Source organism: Sminthopsis crassicaudata, chromosome 1 (genome assembly GCF_048593235.1).
Source record: "Sminthopsis crassicaudata isolate SCR6 chromosome 1, ASM4859323v1, whole genome shotgun sequence".
NCBI classification, from domain to species: Eukaryota; Metazoa; Chordata; class Mammalia; order Dasyuromorphia; family Dasyuridae; genus Sminthopsis; species Sminthopsis crassicaudata.
In genome coordinates, this window is record NC_133617.1 from 144,135,224 (window position 1) to 144,159,165 (window position 23,942).

The 23,942-nt window shown below is 33.9% G+C and overlaps 1 protein-coding gene across 5 annotated transcripts in view; it reads right to left on the reverse strand.

Moving 5' to 3' along the window:
* Positions 1-543: 543 nt before the first annotated feature.
* MTDH (metadherin) overlaps positions 544-23,942 on the reverse strand; it is a 62,023-nt gene continuing 38,624 nt past the window's right edge. For 3 of the 5 annotated variants that reach the window (XM_074268886.1, XM_074268868.1, XM_074268861.1), the window contains 8 exons: positions 23,284-23,526; positions 21,658-21,753; positions 21,114-21,209; positions 13,949-14,070; positions 10,101-10,220; positions 7,619-7,759; positions 4,218-4,374; positions 544-2,979 (listed from right to left, as the gene is read on the reverse strand). In XM_074268886.1, coding sequence (XP_074124987.1) covers positions 2,909-2,979; positions 4,218-4,374; positions 7,619-7,759; positions 10,101-10,220; positions 13,949-14,070; positions 21,114-21,209; positions 21,658-21,753; positions 23,284-23,526 — 1,046 coding nt within the window. In that variant the 3' untranslated portion in view covers positions 544-2,908. The remainder of the gene's footprint in view (positions 2,980-4,217; positions 4,375-7,618; positions 7,760-10,100; positions 10,221-13,948; positions 14,071-21,113; positions 21,210-21,657; positions 21,754-23,283; positions 23,527-23,942) is intronic. The other 2 variants (XM_074268894.1, XM_074268876.1) reach the window with 1 other exon arrangement.

Consider the following 23,942-nt stretch of genomic DNA (forward strand, 5'->3'; position numbering starts at 1 on the left):
CTCACATAAGTACATTCTACCCTTTATGGAGTGGTGGGGCCTTATAAAAAAGTGCCAGCAACTCAAAGAATGTTTTAAATATGTTACATACATCAGACCTGAAGTTTGATCATTAACTGGTTGATCACAAATTTATGGTCTCAGCTATTTTCTTTCTTGACTAACATATTTTAAAGAAAGCATTAGCCTGTGTGGATAATGCAAGCATATGATTAACTTTAGTACTGCCAGATGAATCTTCTTAAATACCGTCACTTTCATCCACTCAATTTCTATTCAAGAACTGTTCTATTGCCTGTAAGATGTTGTACTTAAAATACTTTTAATTTTAATGCTGAAAGGATCCCAAATTAAAAAATGTCCAGGAAAGGAAGCACATACTTATAACTTCCATTCTCATCAATAAAAGCAAAGAAATATATCTGGTAGAAGATGCAATAAATATTACCCAGACCCTGTTAAAAATCATAATATCAAGAATATTTCTGGGTGAAAAGAATTGAGAAAGGTTTTGTTTTGTTTTTAAAAAAAAAAAAAAAAAGAAAAGGGAAAAAGGAGGATGTTTTATTGATAACAAGCAAAACATCTTACATGACAGCATTCTTTAAGTCTCTTTGAAAAGCAGTTCTATGTAGACACTAAATTTACACAAAAACTTCAAAACCATGAAACCATAATGAAACCAAATGGAAATATTGAGTAAAAAAATTTAGATTTTTATCAAAACATTTCACGCTGTATTAACATATTTTTAATTAAGAAAATAAACAATGGACTTAAATATTGCTCTGTAGTATCTACATACAAACACAGATCTAATTAGACTATTAAATAAAATCCATCAGATGAGTGCCTAAAAGAATGACATATTATTACCAGAAATGATACGTTAACATTTCAATAACTGACAATAAGATATTCTTCTAAATGAAGACCTTTTGGCACATTTCTTAATCACACAGATTCTTTTTCTTTCCCCTTCTTCCTCCTGAGGAAGAACTATAAGAAGTTCTGGTAGATAAACCAGGGTCCTTGAGTCTCTGAGGAAATATTAAATTCAAAATTAGCCCCCCCCCCAAAAAAAAAATTAAAAAAAAAAAATCCAGCATCATATTAGCTATTATTTACTCTCATAAAGCAAAATAAAACAAAACAAAGCTATCATTTGCTCAATTTATTTAAACAAATCAACTTAGAAGTGTCACTGAATTAAACAAAACTTTGAACATGTAAACATACTGCCATGTTCCTGAAACAGATGTTAACACCTGTATAAAAGTAAGCAATCACTATTAGGAAAGCAGTTCATTGATAAAGGCCAATCTTCAGCAAAACTAAAGTAATTTTTGTTTCTCTACCCTTTTTAGCATTCTTAAGTTAATACTACCAAACTGCAGTCAAGTAAAATAAGACAATATTGGGTGGTTGGGTCAGTACCATTGGTTACAGCTGTTACAAACAATTTCTCTGAGCACGTAAAAACAACAAAAGCCAATTGCATCAAATAATTCATGGCTTCTTTTTTTTTTCTTGATCACAATTCAATTCACTAAGGGATGTTAATTATGGTCCTTGTCAAACACATTTGGTAAAGGCTATTTACAGTGTACATGGCTGAGCATGCACTATTTATAGATACAAAGATACCTGCCCTTTCATTACAATATAATTACACAGTGCCTGAAAATGAAACATTTCACACATCATTTAACTCAATACAGTTTCAAGTGGGAAATGTTCCTTATTTAACTACAACTGCAATACTTACATGAAAATTCTTATAAAAACACTAATCCCCCCCCTCAAGAAATTTAGATGCATATTCTACACACTACAGGTTAAGGCAGTAAAAAAATGTATTCCTGATAACTGGAGTTCTTGACAATGTCAATTAAAGCTGTCTGATTTTAGTCTTCCATTCTCCACCAAAACTTTGATGTCTTGTATAACTAGTGTGTGAATGATTTAAATTTTAAAGTCAAAAGACATTTTGGCAAAAAGAGAAAGAGCAAAAGAGAGAGTGAGAGAAAGAAAGAAAGGAAAGTTGAAGCTGGTAAAAATAATTGCTTGGGAAAGGGAAAAGGTGAATTAAGAGTTTGACTAAAAGAGTTCACATCATTAAAAATGAGCAATTAAACATGAGCATGAACTTTTAAAAGGAAACAACAGAAACAAGACCATATACACATAGTTGAGTTTTTGTAATATAATTAAAAATATACTGCACTTTGAAGAATTCAAGTAATATAAGACTATCAAAAATAACTTCATGAACCATACTCAAGTGTCAATTGCATTTCTGATCTTTTAATTGAAAGCATTTTTTTAACTGTCAACTAAACCATAAAGGTTCAGCTAAATAAATGACAATAAATGATTTTATACTTGCACTTGTGTCTCCTTAATACACACACTGCTACCAAAAATATGCAAAACGTGGAAGATAATGCAATTAATCAAAGCACTTTGATTTACATGTGAAGCAAATTCAAATGGCAGACAATCTGAATCAAAGATGCAAGAAATACCCACTATTTTATAGCCAACCCTTTCTCTAAACACTCCTCTAGGTTCTCAGCTGCAGATGAGACAGAACACAATCTGTTGTAAACAGGGCACTGTTGTAAAACCAGGAGATCTATATTCTTAAATTAACACAGTTCATAAAATTGAAAAAGAGACTCCTAAGCATCTTCCAGCAATGTTGCATGTTCTGCTGAACTCTTAATTTTGCAAATTAACTTTCCTTTGATTCCATTTTAATGATGGTTGCATTCACAGCAGTTTTGTCTTTAAAAATCAGTTGAAATTTATATAAAATTCTGTACATGTTCACAAATTATTGCATAAACAGCATAATCTTCAAGACAGTGTCTGCACAACACATGTCCAATTCAGGATAAAACATTCACGTTTCTCGTCTAGCTTTTTTCTTCTTTTTTACTTGTTTGGGAGATTCCCAGCTAGCTTCAGACTTGGCTAAAAGAATAGCAAAACATAAAAGAAAAAGCTTAGATAAGGTACTCTCCATATGTTACAAGTTACAACAATGAAAAAAAAATTACAATAAAATCATCTTTTTAAAAAATTTTCTTTTGTGACAATTTTACTTTACTACTATATGTTTTTGCTATTAAAAAGATTTTTGTAGTAGCTTTTTTAAAAGAAAAAGTATAGTAACTAATTCCAGCCCAGGAGAAATAAGCAGTGTTAATTCTGATACTGAAACCATTTTGAAGAATTCATTATTTGCTGAACTAAGAACATTGTGCATACCTACCTGTTCATGAACATGCAAAAAAATTATGAACAAATGTTCATCTCTATAAATCTTACTTTAATAGTCTTACCCTGACCTCTGTTCTAACCTAGAATTGCCCCAAATAATCATCTACCTTTTGGGACTACTGGGCATTCACTCAAGAATTCTTAATACTGGGTTCTTACTAATAAGTTGAACAGAACATTAAACTGAGATGCAATTTTTAAAAACAGTGATAAAGCAATATTTATTCACACAATGAAATATGAAAAAAATTACTAATATTTATTATAATAATTTCATTTCTGCAAGTGTAACTCTTACAAATATTTATCTGACATATAAAAAGGGAAATGATTATACATATAAAATTTATGTAGATGATCATTACATATACAATGCAATCTTGATAGGAGTGACGCAGCTTTCACTCCTCTCTATGGGAATAAGTTCATTCACTGTATGGTATTTCACAAAGACACAATGGAAGCTGGTATGCAATTAGAATAGTCATATATTGGCACATGTTACATATATGGAAATTTGGTATTCTTGGGAATTAAAAGAGGCATCTGGATTCTATTACAAGGAAGAGAAGACTTCTGGTCAGATTTAGTTAAGACTTGAAGGTTGGCTCTGAGTTCCAATTCTTATGTCTAAAAGACCAAAATGTGATGTGACTTATTGAATCAAATGGCACCAGGGTTCCCAATAAGGATCTCATAAACTTGGTCAATTCTTGTCTACTAAAATACGAACAATGTATAAGCCAGTGTTGATATGTTTTGAATCTGATTGACAATTTAACCCTTCCTACTTAGTTCCCAAAACAGCAAATACTTGTAAAAGTTACTGAAGTCCTGGCAGTACAAAGGAGCTGCATAAATTACACCTCCAAAGGCTCATTACTGTTCCCCTGCCCCCCCCCCCTTGCTTCATTAAGATTGTTACTTACTCTGGGAAAGAGGCACACTATTCTGTTTAAGATTAGGCTTGGAAACAGCTGTCTCTTGTAGCGTCTGGGGCACTTGGGAAGGGATCTTGTCAGATTCATTTTGTGATAAAATTACAGATGGCTCGGTAGAAACAGCAAGTGGAAGAGTTTTAACAGGCTATTTGGAAATAAAGTTTAAAAAAAAAAAAGATCTCTTATGTAATACAATATTAAACACTCAATTTTGTTCAGATGACTTTCTTAGAAATGCATACTGGCAACTGATCTTAAACAAAGGTGCAGTAATTATAGAAACACAAAGCAAACGTCTTGTCCTTTAAGTGACATAAACAAAAATTATTTCTTATTCAAAGGTCCAATTGGCTGAATTGGCTTTAAGGAAGGTGTTTATGACATTCAAATATAACTGGTTTAAACAAGAACAGAAATTTCCCTTTATTTTCATAATTTTTAACTTCGTTAATTTACTACTGGGCTTATATCCAAAGAGATCTTAAAGAAGGGAAAGGGATCCACATGTACAAAAATGTTTGTGGCAGCCATTTTTTGTAGTGGCAAGAAACTGGAAACTGTGTGGATGCTCATCAATGTGGTATATGAATGTTATGGAATATTATTGTTCTGTAAGAAATGACCAACAGGATGATTCTAGAGAGGTCTGGAAAGACTTACATGAACTGATGCTGAGTGAAATAAACAGAACCAGAAGAGCATTATACATGGCAACAACAAGATACATGTGGCTCTCTTCAACAATGAGATGATTTAAACTAGTTCCAATTGTTCAGTAAAGAAAATAATCCACTACACCCAGAGAGCAAACTATGGGAAATGAGTGTGGATCACAACCTAGCATTTCCATTCTTTATGTTAATGTTTGCTTGCATTTTTGTTTTTCTTCTCAGGTTTTTTCTTTCTTTCCAGATCTGATTTTTCTTATGCAGCAAAATAATTGTATAAATGTTTACATATATTGGATTTAACATATTTAACATGTATTGGACTACCTGCCATCTATGGGAGAGGGTTGGGGGAAAGAGGGGAAAAGTTGGAACAGAAGGTTTTGCAAAGGTCAATGATGAAAAATTACCCATGCATATGTTTTGTAAATAAAAAGCTATAATAATAAAATAAAATTAAAAAAAATTATATAGGATTTGATTTTTTTTTGTCCTCTCCCACTGGCACACTGTTGCATAGGTACAAACTGGCAAATAATTCACAGCTCCATTAACATACCTGGTTTTGATAATAGTTACTTCCAGATTAACTCTCCCTCCCTTATTTTAACAAATTCATCAAAAAGTTCATCAAAATCTCCTTTCTGTGTTTGGGTCAGAGCCCCTCTTAAGTGAAAGGAGTAAGATGTATTTCAGTGTCTTGTTCCTAAAGAACTAGATCGGTTATTGTAGTTAAAGAGTTCAACTTAATTTCAGTGGAGTTTTTTATATTACTTTTTAATAATAATTTTGTTTATAATATTATGTATAATGTCTCTTGGTTTTATTTCATTCTACATGTGTTCACAAAAACCTTCCTATTTCCCTACCTTCTTCCAATTCATCATTTAAGTATACTCAATCCCCAAACAATGGGAGAATATTATTTCCTGGACTTTACAATCACAGTAAGTACTGATACTACAAGCACATTCTCTCTTTAACTCCTTCCATTCTTTTCCAGTTTTTTACTTCTAATCATGTCTTTTGGATGGAAGGGGAGAAGAAGATATCTGGTCTGTGATAGCAGTTCTTGTAATTTACTGACTGAGAAAACCCACCTATAAAGACAGACTGTTTTGCCTCTAGCTCTTTAGCAAGCTTACAATCATATGCAAAACTCAATTAGGGAAAATCCTGACCATTGACTACGTGTACAGTCTGGCATTGTGCCCAACAGGCACAGCAAAGAGATTATGAGCTCTACCATCTTCCCTTCATACATGGGGACTTGATAAGCAAGAAAGGAAGTTGATTTGCTTGGTTGCTCTGTGGAGATGTCAACCAGGGGTGAAGTTAGAGGAATAGAATTATCTGTTACCCTTTTCTGCTAACATTTGACAGGATTCTAAAGAAATGAAAAGCATAAACATAGGCATAAGAGGAGGAAAAATACCATTCCTATTTGCTTATAGTATGGTGTTTGTAGAGAAAACAGGAAATCCCATGTGTCAGTCAAATAGCAAGATAGAAAATAAACTCATGAAACATTTTTATACATCAATAATAGAGTCAAAGAAAAAAAATTAAAATTTAATTTAAGTTAACTCAAGTGATATTAAGTAAAAAATTAAAATAACAAAATAATTACAAAACACACAAAATATTTGGGAATCAATCTACTGAAGACTTGTATGAAAACATTCCATAATGAAATAAGGAATTTATAATATAATATATAATTAGTTTTAAATCAGTCTTTACTCTGAAAGGAGCACTGTCCCTCTAAGGTTCTTGTAAAGGGCTGAAACTCTTGAGTTAATGCACTGAGGTCAGACAATCAAGTACTTAAGGCTAATTATCGATTGGACAATACTCTATAAGAATATGCTTGGAAAATGGCCCTTCCCACTCTCCTGTGCTGGCTCAATCGTTTGGTATATGCAAAGAATTGTAGGAGGGACCAGGGGGTGGAATAAGACTAGCCAGAGTCACTTCTTGGCGGCACACTAAGATCCTACACATCCATTCTCTTCACTTCTACCGCTAAAGACCAAGGACTTTTGCTAATCCTGACTCTGGCTGATTCTAAGGTATCCAGGGTGCTAACACGGGTCATCACAGGTTCTCCCTCAGTTTTGCAAATAGAATAACATTTTAAATCATCATTTTAAAAAAGGAGGGAGGGAAGGAGAGAAGGAGGGAAGGAGGGAAGGAGGAAAGGAGGGAAGGAGGAAGGAAAGGAAGAAAGGAAGGGAGGGAGGGAGGAAAGGAAGAAAGGAAGGGAGGGAGGGAGGAAGGAAGGAAGGAAGGAAAAGAAAAAAAAAAAAAAAAAGATTTATCCAACAAAATTTAAATAAAAAACATTATTGGGTGCTGATAGAAACCAAAGGTCTAACTAACAAAGACAGGATGTATGTAAAGAACCACATATGGCCCAAGTACTATTGAAATGCCTATTTTGCTCCTACTTTCTCACAAAACCATTAGCTAATTATCAGTATCTTCCATTAAATTTATATCTCTAAATGCTAATTTAAAATGTGATGCTTCCCTCAAAAATAAATAAATAAAAATAAATTGCTACCCAGATAATACGTGATATGTGTATTGGCCATGCTAACCAAACATTTGCATTCTTACAGAGATTAGGGATATGACTGTCTCTGAGCCACCACAGCTCATTTCTTACTTCAGCTGTTGAATGTGCAAGGCTCTGGTTCATAAATAACAAAAAATTACCTGGCTACTTTTGATGAGTACTTCAGGTGGATCACTAGTGCTCATGGTCTTCAAAGAAAGAGCTTTTTTCTGTTTTGTATGGATTTTAGATGTGTCCATTGGGAAATCGTCTCTAAACTCTTTCTCCAATTCTTCTGTATCCTATAGAGGAAAAATATCCAAATGGCTTAAATGGAATGTTGATAGTATTAACAAAATTATTAAGATTATTAATAATAAAATAATTGGTCTCTATATATCACTTTAAGGTTTACAAAGTGCTATACACATTTAATTCTGACAACCAACATGGGGGATGGATATTATTATTACACTGCTTTACAGATAAAGAAACTGAGGCAGAGATAAATGATTTGCCTAGGAAGCTTTTGATTATGAGTTTGAACTTAGATCATTCTAATCCCAAGCCCAGTGTATGTAACCAGTGTGCCACCAGGCTGCCTGGAGTCTACCATTGACAGGTTAGCAGATAATTGTTGCTTTAGGGAAGAGTTAATCTAAGTTTATACATAATAACTTCTTCTTACACCATTTTAGTTGTTCTAGACAATTAAGATTGTTAGAGGTATGACCTAAAAAAAGTGCTTCCCCAAATTATTTAATGGAAATAAAACTGAAATATCAAGTTTTTTATATTTGACATTTCATTCAGTCCAAGGCCCTAATTAATTATACTATCCTAAGTACTAATCATTGCTTTCCTATTACTGGAAAATTATATTTTGTGACTACTTTGAAGTCTCATAAAATTTTCATTGTAATCACCCTATACTAAATTGCTCCAACACATAGTACTTGAAGTAGTAGATGGATGAGAAGAGGGGAAGACATGAGAAGAGAGAATTAAGGAGAAATTATTTTGCTGACATAGGTAATCATGAATATCCTGATCTTTCTTATTCCAAAGTAAGTTCCTTAGTTACTACCCCATGCTGCTTTTCCAGTGCATGCATATATTTAAGTACTTGTTTGTCAAAAACAATATATTTACAAACAATAACAGATGGTTGGCTCTGATACTGGCAATAAATTATAATGTGCTTACAAATACTTAAGTATAGATATGAACAAAAAAACACCACAGCAAGAAAACAAAACCCAAAGAAGGTATTATAGTTTGCCATTTTGCTTTTCCAAATTCTTTTACTTCTAAGCTACTTACTTCTACTAACTAAAAGAAATAGTTATAATGTTATATAGAAATGAGTACCATACCAACTATGTTTTGAGGAATTAATTTTTTTTTTAAAATAGAAGAAATAACTATTGAGGTCAGTGGTAGCTATAAAGCAAAAAGACTAAAAGGAGAGGACTATTTTATTTTTGCTCTGTGAATTCGTGTTATCCAAAATAGAATCTGGATCAGAAAGCAATGCCCAACACCTTAGGATATGTGATTACCTTGTAAAGTCTGAGATGCCAACTTAAAACCACTTGCTTTTTGAATCCTTAGTTCAGTACATTAATTTTACATTCTCTAGCAAGTCAGATGTCAACTAATAAGAACTTTAATAAAACAAATAAAGCAAATGCTTAAATATTATCAACACTTTTCAATATGTGACTTGCACAAGGTCATCCAGATCTTCCTTAACTGATGGTCAAGCCTCTATCCTGCCCAGCTATGTTAACCACCTCTGAGGTATTGATGTGGGTTAAGATTTCTTTCTGATTCCCAACTCCCATGAATTCCTATGGGAGATACCTGAGCTTTTCCAGCCCCCATTCTAATGATCTGTTCAGGTTTCCCAATCCCCACCCCAGGCACAAATAGTTCCTTATCTAAAAATGCATTGAATTCTATTCAAATTCTAACCCTGGCTGAAACCCAACCAGGAGCCAACCTGGGACTCCACCCATGATCCTCTTCAAGATTACCAAATGCCCCCCATTATAAAAGGGGGAAACTGGAGTCCATTCTTTGCAGAAGTCCCCAAACATGCCATCCTTACGCTGGCCATGTCAAGGGTTTCTGCCCACCGGTGCCAGCCCTGGCCCTGATGTCTTTCTACCTTTCAACCTTACTTGCAAAACCCACAATAAACCTCTTTTATCAATCTAGGTTTTCTGGTCTGTAAATTCCTTTACAGAGGACTCTTGCACTGCTACTAAACCTCATTTAACTCTGTATCCTTGTGCTGAATCCAAAGGGGGTTGCAGGGGAGCTCTATTTTACTTCCTGTACCCCGAACCTGCCACTAGACCTCAATTAAACCTAATTTCATTTAGATACTCCTTATCTAATTCTCATCACTATCACTTCATGTTATAAATGCATGTGAAGCAGGTGCTAGGTTTAGAGCTTGCTCAGACAATCAAAGACACCAAAGTCTCCAGAGTCTCACCAGTTGTCTTTCCTGATTCTGTCCTAGCATTGGACAGCGATGACTCTGGAAGAGAGAGTGAGGCCTAGGACTTGGTACAACTCCGCCTCACTCAAATCCAATTTACACAAGAATTAAAAGACATCATTATGCTATACCTGTGCAGGAGTGTTAATCTCTTCACCTTGCTTCTTCTTTTTCTTTTTCTTCTTTTTAGATTTACCAGATGCAGAACTTTGAAGAGGCACATCTTCCTTTTCTTTATCATCATCTGAAAACTAATGTTGAAAATATAAAAAATTAAAGAGAGCCAATAAGATTAAATATAATATTTAATTCAAAAGAAAAACCAACAAGAGATAATTAAAAAAATATAACAAGGGATAAATTATATACTAAAGATGAATCCACTTCAGTTATCTCCATGGTTTAGGACAGGAGTCTACTTGGGACCCTTTTTCACCCAAGAACTTTTATATAACCGTGTCTTGAATCTGAGTTGGGTTCTTTCTGGCAGTGTCCATACATGCACAGTTCAAAGTGTGTATGTTGAATGTTCAGAACCAAGGGTTCAGTGAAGTTGTGTGATGCAATTGGCCAAGTGCTGCTAGAAACACCTTGGATTTATTACATATTTGATTCGGAATTTATTTTTGGTTATTCAACAGTCAGAAAGTGAATAGGAGAAAACCCAATATGGGGAAAAAAAAAAAAAAAGACTGAAATTACTAAGCATCTCAGGAAGAAGAAAAAAAATCCTTGAATATAAGCAGATAAATCAACAGGGAAAAACATTAAGAAGAGGACATATTGCCTCTGGATCTAGAAACAAATACTGCCAAACAAAGGAAAATTTGATGAGACAGACAAGCTTGTGGAGTACAAAGAAAGCGTGGAACCACAACACACTATTCCTGAATGAAACAAAAGAGAAATGAGAATACATTGAAGTCCCCAAATTTATATTTTTGCTGTCTATATGCTAAGATTTCTGAAAATTACTCAATAAGGACAAAAAAAAAAGAATGATGTGCACTGCATCTTAAGTATTACACATCTTTAAAAAACCACAACACAATAAAAATAAAACTCAGTAATGTGCTTTTAAAAAAAGTTTAAAAATTAAATCGAAACTAATAATAATCCTAAAGAACTGATGGGTCCAAAAAAAAAATAATAATAATAATAAAGTAACAATTGATAATTTTTGGGGGAAAAAAAGTAACAATTATATATGCCAAAAACTTTGGTATCATGGAACTGTTCCCTTCATCCCCATCTTTGGTAGTCTGGTAAAAAAAATCCATTGCTTTTCAGAATAACATTTTAAAATATTTGATATAAAAAATACAGGGGTCCAAGATAAAGATTATATACAAAATTATCAAAGTGAAAATAAGTTCACATATAACAATTTTAAGAATTGCTTTAAACAATTTCATCATCAACAATAATAAAAACCAGGTTGATAAAATGGACATGTAAATTAAAACAAAACAAAATCTTAGAAACTCACCCAAATAGAAATTCTGAAAATCAAGAGATTAATCACAAATTTTAATAGCAAATACTTCCAGCCTAATATTCTCAACCATCATCCAGGGAAGCAACCCCTGTGGTGTGCCTGGACAAAAACAAATACAAATTCCAGACATGGAGGAATAGCCAGTGAAAATGCCTGAAGTCAGAAAATGGAATACTGCCATCATCTCTAAAAAATATGTAAGATAAGGCAAAGGAGAGATAGATGTATGACAGGAGTATAGGTAATAGTACACTCTCAATGAAGATGTGCTGAGAAGTGGCATAAAAGATATCATCTATGTTTATCATCATGTCTAACCAGAAATGCTTATAGAGCAGGCATACAGCAAGAGCAAAGGATAATATACGGACCACCTGGGTGTAACATTTAGACCCATGAAATGTTAAAAGACCTAATAGAAAGTCTATAGTGATCAGGGAAATACACGAGATACACAAGACACAATAGTCAGTGACTATAGTAATCCATTACTTCAAGTTCTGGCAGAACTAGGCACTGGCCAACATCCCACACCCCATACCAAGATAGAGTGAAAATGCGTTTATGATTTAGACATAAAGAATGATACAATAAGCAAATTAGGAAAGCAAGAGACAGTTAACCTATCAGGTTTTTGGAAAAGAGAGGAATTTAAGAGCAAACAAGAAATTCCTACATTTGAAAATTGTCTGTTCACATCCAAATTAAAGTTTTTGAGCAAAAAAAATCAATACTGCCAAGATTAGAAGGAAAATATAAAGCTGTAAGTATTATTTACAGCCAATGTTTCCTATAAAAGCCTCATTCCTCAAATATACAGTGAACTGACAAAATATTTCCCAAACGATATGAACAATTTTCCGTTTTCTCCCAGAGATTACAACTTAAGCTGTATACTTAAACATGGTACAGAATTCAGAAAAATAATTGAATAAAGACCAGCATTCTAATTAAGCTTTTCAAAAAATAAAATTATGTCAAAGAAATATTTTCTTATATAGCAATCTTTTGGGGTGTTTAGGTCATAAAGATCATACAGGTCTACTCAATTGGAATCATAAATTCAATGGTTCCTCCAATATTATTTGGTTAAAGCAACTGAGTTGGATAGATCTAGCAAACAAACAGATTTTAATCCTGTTTGCAAAAATATACATCATAAAGGTACTAAAGTCACACTTAAAGAATTTACATTCTTTACAAGAGAGAGATTTATAAAACAATTTTTCAGATGAAATGAAAGCCATCTACAGTCATATAAAAAGTACTCCAAATCACTACAGATTAGAAAAATGCAAATTAAAACAATTCCAAGGTACCACCTTACATCTATCAGATTAGTTAACATGACAGGAAAAGATAGATAAATGTTGAAGGAAACTAATACATTGTTGGTAGACTAGTGAACTGATTCAGCCATTCTAGAGAGCAGTTGGAACCCTGTCCAAAGGGCTGTAAGATGTGTATACCCTTTGATCCAGCCATGTCTCTACTGGGCCTGTATCCCAAAGAGATCATAAAGCAGGGAAAAGGACTTACATGTGCAAAAATGTTTGTAGCAGCCCTTTTTATAGTGACTAGACACTGGAAGCTGAGTGGATAACAATCAATCTGGGAAGTGACTGAACATGAATGTACATAAACGTAACAGAATATTATTGTTGTTTAAGAAATGATGAGCAAGCTGATTTTAGAAAAGTATGGACTTACATGAACTAATGCCAAGTGAAGTGATCAGAACAAGGAGAACATTTTACACAGTAAGCAAGATTGTTTGATGATCAACTATAATAGATTTGGCTCTTCTCAATAATAGTGATTCATAATTCCAAAACACTTGGATTTGAAACTACTATTCTTGTCCAAAGAGAATTACAGATAATGAATATAGATCAAAGAATATTTTCACTTTTTATTGCTGTTGTTTTTTTCTTTCTCACGGTTTCCCCCCTTTGTTCTGATTTTTCTTTCACAACATGTTTAAGACAACTATACGTGGATATGTAACCTACGTCAGACTGCTTGCTGTCTTGGGAAAGTAAAAGTGGAAAAAAAAAATACTACTAAGTTAGGGGGGAAAGTCTATAGAGTGTTGGATAAATATTCTGGTATATATAAACAAGAATTAGATAGAATGACCAAGTGTGGATAGTCTACAAATCTAGCATTGAGAGGAACACAAACTCATCAATGAATCACGGAATGGCAGAGCAATCTTCTGGTCCATTTCCTGTATTTATTTAAAAATTGACACCTAACTCAAGTTGGCACATTAAAGTAAAGTCTTCTACTATGGCATCTATCCCTATTTTCCCCAAAATTAAGGATAGAAAAGACTGAAAATGTGGATTGATGCAACAATATCCTACTAGATTGTTAAACTGTAAACAACATTCTAATAAGCCATTTTTCTTGGTAAATATTAAGTTTAACTAGTTAAAGGAACAAAAAAAAAAAAAAATAAACTTTTGTTTTACTTACTTTGTCATCATGAACTAACTCTTGGGATTTCAGAAATGAAGCCTTCTCTTCATCTACCCAGTTCCCCCACTCTTCAGCTGGAGCATTCCAATCAGAACTGGGATCAGCAGAAGAAAGTCCATCTATAAATTGAAAGCACCATATAAATGTCTATTCTTACTCTTATAAAAGTAAAAGCAAAAAAGTAAAAGTTTTTTACTGTGCGTCAGATCCTTCAGTTACAATGATTGTTTAGCAATAACTTTATGAGGTAAAAATCTCCTATCCCTCTGCTCCCACACATCCCTTATACTTTTGTAAAACAACAGAAGGAATTAGTTAAATATTATTTCACTGGGACATAGGACTCTCAGTGAGAAAACTACCATTACTAAAGCAGAGGACCAACTATTTTGTAATTTAAGATCTTAGGAAGTTTCTTGAAATGTTTGTGGCAGCCCTCTTTGTAGTGGCCAGAAACTGGAAATTAAGTGGATGTCCATCAATTGGAGAATGGCTGAATAAATTGTGGTATATGAATGTTATGGAATATCACTGTTCTGTAAGAAATGGCCTGCAGGATGATTTCAGAGAGGCCTGGAGAGACTTACATGAACTGATGCTGAGTGAAATGAGCAGGACCAGGAGATCATTGTATACTTCAACAACAATACTATATGATGATCAATTCTGATGGATGTGGCCCTCTTCAACAATGAGATGAACCAAATCAGTTTCAATAGAGCAGTAATGAACATCCAGCGAAAGAACTTTGGGAGATGACTATGAATTATTACATAGAATTCCTAATCCCTCTATTTTGGTCCGCCTGAATTTCTGATTTCCTTCACAGGCTAATTGTACACTATTTCAAAGCCCAATTCGTTTTCTACAGCAAAATAACTGTATGGACAAGTATACATATATTGTATTTAACTTATACTTTAACACATTTAACAAGTATTGGTCAACCTGCTATTAGGGGGGAAGGGGTCGGGGAAAGAGGGGAAAAATTGGAACAAAAGGTTTTGCAATTGTCAATGCTGAAAAATTACCCATGCATATATCTTGTAAATAAAAAGCTATTAAAAAAAGAAGAAGAAGAAGAAGAAAGTTTCTTGAGACATTGAAAGCCTAAGTAGCCAGGGGCAGCAAAGCCCAGGTGTGTGTCAGAGATGAGACTTGGTTCCTGGTTCCAACGTCAATTCTAATTCTATACCATGGTACCTTTCTAAACAGCCTGGTAAGCCTTTTTTCCTTCTTCTCACAGAATCCACTGAACTGGTTTTCTAAGCATATAACTTTAAACAAACTATTCCACTATTTTGTGCTTATTCTTATTATTTAGTTTTCCCTGTATTTCCTGAATTTGCACCTTTCTGTTATCACAGGTTCTAGGGCTTAGTGATTTCTTGCATTAATTATTCCAACCAACTCTTTTTTTTTTTTTTTTGGGGGGGGGAAGGAAAATGAGGGGAGGGAGTTAGGGGCCTTTTTCTTCTTTTTCTAAATCAGTTTTACATGGAATCCTTAAAAGCACTGTCATTTCAACTACTTCAACTTTCTTCTAAAAGTTCTCCTGTGAAGTAAACATATCTTCTTTCCTGTCTATTCTATCTAGCCTTTTCTAATACCTCACCCACTCAAAGTTATTAAAATTCTATACTCATGGTGCCATTACTAGTTAACCTGAAAAAAAAAATCACAAATAAGCAACTTTCTTTAAGCAATACTCCAAGACAAACAATTAATTAAGTACTATTTGCTAACGGAAAACACAAAAAGGGTAAAAACAATTCCTGCCTTCAAAAAATTTAACACTATAATATGGGAAACAGCAAGAATATAAGTTGGTAAACCAATAATCATATATGAACAAGATAGAAAAGAAGCTCCTAGAAATACAACTAGTGGTACTAGTAAAGAAGGTAACTTTCAAGCTGAATTAAAATATAAAAACAAACAAATGACAACCACAAAATTACCTCCTCCAATAGTAGGAAGAAGCCCCATGTTTTTGTTTTTGGGTTGGGTTTTTTTTTTTTTTTTTTGATTGATAAAAAAAGGTTTATTGTAGGGGTTTGGAAGCAAGGTTAAGTCTGGTTAGTAAAAGGTATTAAATAGAGAAAAGAATACACCAAAAGTGGCAGACAGAGAGTCTATGATACAAAGCATGGTGCTTGCATGTTTCAACCCTCTGCCAAAGCCCCATGGTTTTTTTAAGGTCAAATGTCTTTGTGAAGGATGGTTTGGAGTTGGGAAAGACTTGGAAGTAAACATAATTCCTTGCTTATAAATGAATGGTTCTGGAAACCCCATTCAGGATATTTACCGTTTTCTATATTCTACCTACTTATCAGATTTTATGAAAATTTAAAGAAAGTTTATAAATAGCAATTTGAGAATGTTTTGAACAATTATCATTTAGTTTCAAGATGGCACTGACTTCTCAATCCCCAAATCAGACTTCGGGTATATCTTGATTCCCATTAGTAATATATCATTTTTAGTCTAAGGCAACTCTTTTAAAAACAGAAAATTTCTTTTGAAAAATCCTCACTATGGGTCATATAATCCAATGACTTCTATTTTACAGATGGAGAAACCCAAGCCTTAGAGAATTTAAGCGACTTTGTATAATATAAGCCTGTAGCTAGTAAATAAAGGTGAGCAACCTAACTAAATCCAGTGCTCTTCTCTAATATTACAGTTGAAACAAAATAAGAAATCAGGTGAGCACTATCTCTACAATTAAATACAATCTACATAGTTGTGAAGTTACTTCTTTTCAAATGTCAACAGGAAAGCATATTTATAGTTACCTTTGTAGTACTAAAATAACAGGTTTCTATAATGTTAACAAGAACAAATGATGACTAGGAATAAGTAAATGAGGGAAAAGGAAAGTTTGAGGTGAAAAGGCACCAATAGCTTACTTGGAAGACCTTAAAATAAGTTCTCATGATTATTCTATAAGAAACTAAAAAGCTTTGGGCTCTATATCTATACATGAAATACAGATGATGACAATAACTCTGCTTCTTAGCTTTCTCTCTTATATCCTTCCCTATTCCCCATAGATCCAAAAAGAGGAACCTCAGAAATCAGGAATTAAAAAACCTGGGAAAACCCTGAAGCCCAGGACTGAAAATTTTCAATGACTGGCCTTCATAAGGGTACAGTAAAAATATAGTTATCTTTAGAGAGTAAAATCACTGGGTAATGCTCATCCTATGTATTAGGAGATTGCCTGAGTCCTTGTCCCACTTCAACCCTCAATCACTGCCCAGGCAAAGTTACAAGTTTAGTCTTAAGAAAATGAGATCTGAGCCTGAGAGTACAGCTACTAGGACTGTCTTGTTCTGTTTTAAAGAAGCTTAGAGCCTAAGAATCTCCTATTGGAGTTGGTCAGTCAGTTCAACTCATTTGGATTTTTCTTGATAATGATACTGGAGTGGTTTTTTTCCTCTAGGTCAATTTTTCTTTTTAATTGACGCAATTGGGGTTAAGTGACTTGCCTAGGGTTACACAGCTAAGTGTCTGAGGCCAGATTTGAACTCAGGTCCTCCTGACTCGAGGGCTTGTACTCTATCCACTACACCACCTAGCTGCCCCCCTCTAGGTAATTTTACAATGAGAGTTAAGTGACTTGCACATGGTCACACAGCTTAGTGTCTGGGACAGATTTGAATTTGAATTTAGAAGATGAGTCTTCTTGATTCCAAGTCCACTGCTCTATCCACTTTATCACCTAGCTGAACTCTTACTGGAGACTAGGGAATTAATAAGACAGCTCACTACACAAAAATCAAAAGGTTCTCTCCCTGCCTCTATTTGTGTTGTTTGATGGTCCCTTCTAGGGTAGCTATTTTCTTTTTCTTTTGACTTTTACACTAAAGAAAAGGCTAGGCAAAGACATAAGTGAGGCTCAAAGTAGCAGATTAGTGTTCAGTTGTAGACTATAGAGTTAGTAGAACAGAATCTGGGGGGAACAGAACCAATGCGAAGCTTAATGACCTCTTTTGCAGAATAAATTAAGCAGCTTTACACCTTAAGTATAATCTGCCCTTCTAATCTTATTTCTTAGCCATTTACATCCTTGTGGAAGTGTGCTCTTGCACTACTGTGTCTTGGCCACATGAGTTTCCTCATTGGTACCTGCATTTGTAGGAAAATTTCCCCAATTTTAAGGATGAAATGCTTTATTGTGACTTTTCTTATCATGCTACTTCATTAAAAGACTTTGTTTCTTCTGGTAGGCCAATAAAGAGAAATACATCACTGGAGGTTCAATAGCTAGGGGTTTTGTGGATGCAATCTCAGGGCACCTTGAACTTTGGGGTAGCTGTGTCTAGGAGACCTGTGATTTGGGAGATGCCTGCAAGGGATACATACACAAATAATACACAGAATACATTTCCAATGGACATTTATGAATTCCAAATTTCTGATAGTTTCTATTATACAAAAAAAAAAAAAAAAAAATCCTTTTACACGTATTTTAACATGTATAACATAAACTGGATTGCTTGACACCTAGGGGAGGGGATGGAGGAAGAAGGGAAAAACTGAAACACAAAGCTATGTGCATGTTTTGAAAATAAAAAGATTTAATAAAAAAGAAAAGAAAAAATTACTTATTCATCTAAAAGTTCAATACCTTTTAGATCTAGATCTAAAAATGGAAGGGATACTCCCTCATCCTCTACAAGTCAAGTATGCTACAATGTCTTTGAAAAACATTTTATTTTCAAAAGCCCTATTCAACCCAATTTTATTTTATTCATTTAAAATAAAAAAACACCAAGTATAACTGCCTTCCTAAAATATTTTTGTAGACCATAACTTAGGCATAATATTAAAATTCCATACCATAAAAGTTAAAAGTAATATTCTTAAAAAAGGTTCTTTCCTCAGTTTCTTCTTACATGAATTTTAAAAGGACATTCAATGTGACTAAATTACTGCAAAAATACTGCAGAAAAATATCGCAAACATTGTTGGTTAATGTGACTATAGAACATAATTGTGCATAATTTTATACTACAAAATTACACTGAAAAATGGACACGAGACTTAACATGGAATTCAATATTCAATTATCTACTTGCCTCTACTGGAGCCATAGAAGCCAGTCTGTAGGACAAACCAGTTAGTGAAAACCACAACCTTGAGAGATTGCAGCACGATTCTCACAAAACTCTCTTTCTTTGTTGTACCATAAGGCAAGGAATGCTAACATGAAAAGTCTAGAAATTCTGGAAAAGGAATTCTATGTAACTTGATCTTTTGCTTAAGGCAAACATCTTAGCTTTAGGGACTAGGCATCTGGCCATGGATTACAAAGGAAAAGAGAAATTTTTTTATTCTTAACAAGTATGTCCATATTCAAAGGTTATGAGAGCTTTTTACTCATAAGGTTGCATTTTGGTAACTATAAGGAGTAGGAGATCAATTCATTCTTGGGAACTGGAATGATTTTTAAAAGTTTCAAATAAAGTACACAAAATTAAATGAAGAAAAACTTATTGAGCTCTTCTCAGGCAAAGAGAGTTAAAAATGGCATGGCCTTAGAATCAGTAAGAACATGAATATCTCAAGGTTTTAAAACTAGGACTTCATAGATCTGAAGAATCATGGATTCTATTATGGACTTTATCTAGACAGTCGAAATAATGTGATAGGTTAAATAAAACCTATTGAGAAGACTGAGTAAGGACCTAGTCCACTACCTAGACAGTCTTCCAGCTTGTCTTAGCTCAGCTAAAGCTCATCATCAACAAGATGGCCATCAAGTGACATAAGTTTTGGCTATAGCAAATATGTTTATTATTAAAAGCTAGAAATGGGGGCAGCTAGGTGGCGCAGTGGATAGAGCACCAACTCTGAATTCAGGAGGACCCGAGTTCAAATCTGGTCTCAGACACTTAATACTTCCTAGCTGTGTGACCCTGGGCAAGTCACTTAACCCCAGCCTCAGGAAAAAAAAAAAAAAGCTAGAAATGTTGAGATCTGTACCTAATATGGAAAGAATCTACAATGATGAAACCATTGAGTTGGTGAAGTAGAAGGATAAAGAAGATTGCTTCACCCAGTATGCTTACCTTTATAACTATATATTATTTAGTTCTGTGAATTAACCTTGTAAAAAGTGCACTTGTGGGTACAGTACATATTAAAAGACCCAAAAAGAAGAACAAGTAGGAGTTGGAAGCAGTGATAATTATTTTGAGCTTGTGTGGTCAAAGGACACAAATAATCAACATCTGGAATATGGCAGATTCTGAACCTAAGGACTTTCCAAATAACAGATGGGCTATATCTGAAGTTAGAGTTCTAGATGCTATTATTTCTGTTAATGTGGCCACAGGGTTTGTTTCTGCTGTGTCACACTGTTGAGTCACCTGACTGATTCACTTATCATTCTCCCAAATAAACTATGACCCTCACATATCTGCTATATAGCAGGCAGAGGCCAAAAATTCAAAGGGAACATAAGATGTATAAATGAGATAGAGAATAACTGCTAATATGAAGAAAAAAGTAGCAAAAGTTCTTCATGTTTTTTGGGTCTCTTCTAACATTCTTGATTTTTAATGTGACCTGGTTCTCCACATTGAAAAATCCATTTCACACCTAGCTTTGACAAATTATAAGAGTTTGTTCAAGTTACTTAAGCATCTGCAAGATTGATTTCTCAACTTCAAAAGAGTGTAGCTATAGGATTGTTTGTAAGAAAAATACTTTGTAAAACAAAATGCTACATAAAATTGAATTGTTATTCAATTAATTGTTGTTATTAATAATTTCCTTCATTGGGTGCAAAAACTTGCTGACTCCAGAGTCTAAAAATTCAATGCCACTCCATGTTTTGTGTCCTTAATCTTCTGTGTGCTATACTAAGATTTAATTGTAGAACTATAAGGCAAGCATTTTGCCCTTGAATTCCCAGAGCAGCTTCAGAATAGAAACAGCAATTTTGTGTTTAAATATGATTTCAAGTATGGAGATAGTTTAAGTATGATATTACATTAATCAGTTTCAAGTAGGGCATTTGACAAAGTCTTTTAAACTAAAGTTGAAAAGAAGGTGTAAAATTAGAGGCAAAAACACAAAATAGTAGTTAAAGTTATTTAAAAGCAAGTTGCTGAGAAAAAGCTTTGTTGTAATTTTTAAAAGGACATACTTAACCCAGACCATTCATCATCGATATGGGGCTGATTACGGCTTACATCCCACTGAAAATCAGAAGCAGTAGACTGAGAAACCTCAGTGGTAGACCCTTAAGTAAAAAAATGAACGCAAAAAAATTAAAAAACAATTTTATAATGAAGTTTCTTCACAATAATTTCTTCCTTTCTTTTTATGGGGGGTGGGGAAGGGAGGTGGGCTTTCTACTTAATTGGTATGATTTCTTTCAAAGAAAAAGAAAGGTTTAATTCCTGGTGGCAGTGGGGGATGAGTTAGGAGAAAAGCTTATCAGATGGAAGCATCTGCATTGGTTGCTAAGTACACCTAGGAAGCGTCTCTCTTATAAGGGAAAAGAAAGGGGCCAGATCTTACTGTTCTGAAATGTTAGTATCACCTTCAGAGTGACTTCATGTTGATTTGTATTTGAAAATTTTGCTTCCAAAATTCCCAAGAAATTTAAAAAACAATTTAAAATGAAATATATTTATAAAAAAGATAGTTTAATTTTGTTTCAAACAGTTTAAATTTATTTTACATACCAGAAACCGCAGTGGTGAGTGCCAGAGATGGAAAAGGAGCAGAATTCTGCTCAGCCGAATTATTTACCCTTCTGTCCACGTTACCAGACCAAGAAGCTGTCAAAACAAAGGTTACTTAGAACTTTTCAATTCATAATGACAATATTACCAGGAAAGCTTTGAAATGACAATATTTTTAAAAGACACTTTTTCAAGCCATAAACATATACTCCAACATTCTGAGAAAAACCTAATGACTGAGGAACATTTTAAAATTAAAATCCACCATGTTCTGAATTTCTCCTCTTTCCCCATCTTAGCACAGCACCTGGCACAGTAGGCACTTAATAAATACTGACTGATTATTGATAATCCCATGCCACTTTGAAGAATAAGAAACTGGCATTCTTCTGTGAAGAATGAAGAAAATGAAAAAGTGGGATGTCAAGAATACCTATGTGGGTATTTTAAGAACATTCAGGTTCCCTAATACTAGATAAAAATTAAAAGAAATTCTAATAGAACATTATTTTAATTAAAAAACAAAAACAAAAACACTAAAGGCTATTTATTCTGTGTCAAGTCCCCACCTCTCTACCATATTGGTAAATGAATGAGATCTTTGATACTATGGGCTTCTTTTGGACCCTGTCCTTGTCCCTTTCCTTTCTTTTATCCTCAATCTCAAATGCCATACTATAGGTCATCATGCTAGAAAAGCTCAAAGATTAGAAGACTAGCTCTTCCACAGACCAATTTAAATAGCTCTAAGGAGTTTCATAACCAAATAATTTTCTACTAAGAATATTAATCTGAGTTCTAGAGGGAGCATCCAGACAGCTGAAATAATGAATCCTATGAGTACTGGATTTAACAAATAGCTTTAAACCCCTTACTTTTGCTTTTAATTTGGTGTGTACCTTTTTTTTTTTTTTTTTTTTTTTTTAGGAGGGTAAGGGTGCAAGGCAATTGGGGCTAAGTGACTTGCCCAGAATCACATAGCTAGTAAGTGTTAAATGTCTAAGGTAGGATTTGAGCTCAGATCCTCCTGGCTGCAGGGTCAGTACTCTATCCATCTAGATACTCTTTTTAGAAAGAATAAAAAGTAAATAAACTTCTAAGTGAATCTGAAAATGTTCCATAGGTCTGTCGAATGAAGATTTTTTTGTTGCTATTGTTGGAACTCAGAAAAAAAGCTTCTCACTACTTTATCTTTAAAAAATAAAGAATGTACCAACCCTGAAGTCAGGAAGACTTCAATCTGAAGTTCAAATCTGGACTCAAACACTTAACACCTCCTAGCTGTGTGAACCTGGGCAAGTCACTTTACCTCAAATGCCTCAGGAAAAAAATTAATGGCAAAATGGTGCTTTGATGAAATTATTAAATACTGACACTTAGATATTAATTCTACTTTCCTTATACATTACATATATTAATTTCTATATTATATACACTGACTTTCTATTATAAGCTATTACACTATAGGAATTTTCTGAAAATCTTCACACACAATTCCTTAGGTGAGACTTTACTGTTATATAGTATTATTTTACTTCCTGAGGATTTTTCAAAGGCTGGAAAATCCGAAATTTTCCAGTTATACAAAGTTAGTAAATTGAATTAACATGATTTAGTAGCTCTTACCAATGCCAGGGAATAATGAACGTTCACCCCAGGTCCTTCCCACCAGGGACACACCCCAGTCTTTTCCATTTGCACTAGTATCTCCAGTATCCTGACCCCAAATAGATGGCTCAATCTTCCTCTTTCCAGCTGAAGCAGATGACACAGATGTCCATTTCTCCTCACCTGCACTGATCTGTGAAGGGATTTTTATGGACTTTTCATTCCAGCTGCCTCCATTTACAGTAGGGTTTTCATTCAATCCTGAAGAAATAGAGCAATGGGTAAAAATTATGGAGAAATAAATTTAAGGCAACATTACCTAACAATTACATCTATCCCAAAGTGGAAGATGAAGAGGATTCTTTAAGAACAAGTTAAACCACAGAGCATCTGAGGTCCCTTTGGTTTTCAGATTCTGTGCATTCTCATATGGAATTGGAGATACCCTGTCAAACTAATGTAATCTGATTCTTCATTAGTATTACGACATTAAAGGAAGTATTACATACCATTTATACCGATACATTTAGATATGATAAATCTGGATGACAACGTGAGAGTCCTTACAATCAATTAATCAACAAACCTATAAGCATTTATTAATTGACAACTATGCTGGCAGAAAAGTAACAGAGTAGACAAAGTGCTGGACTTGGAGTTCAAAAGACCCAAGTTCC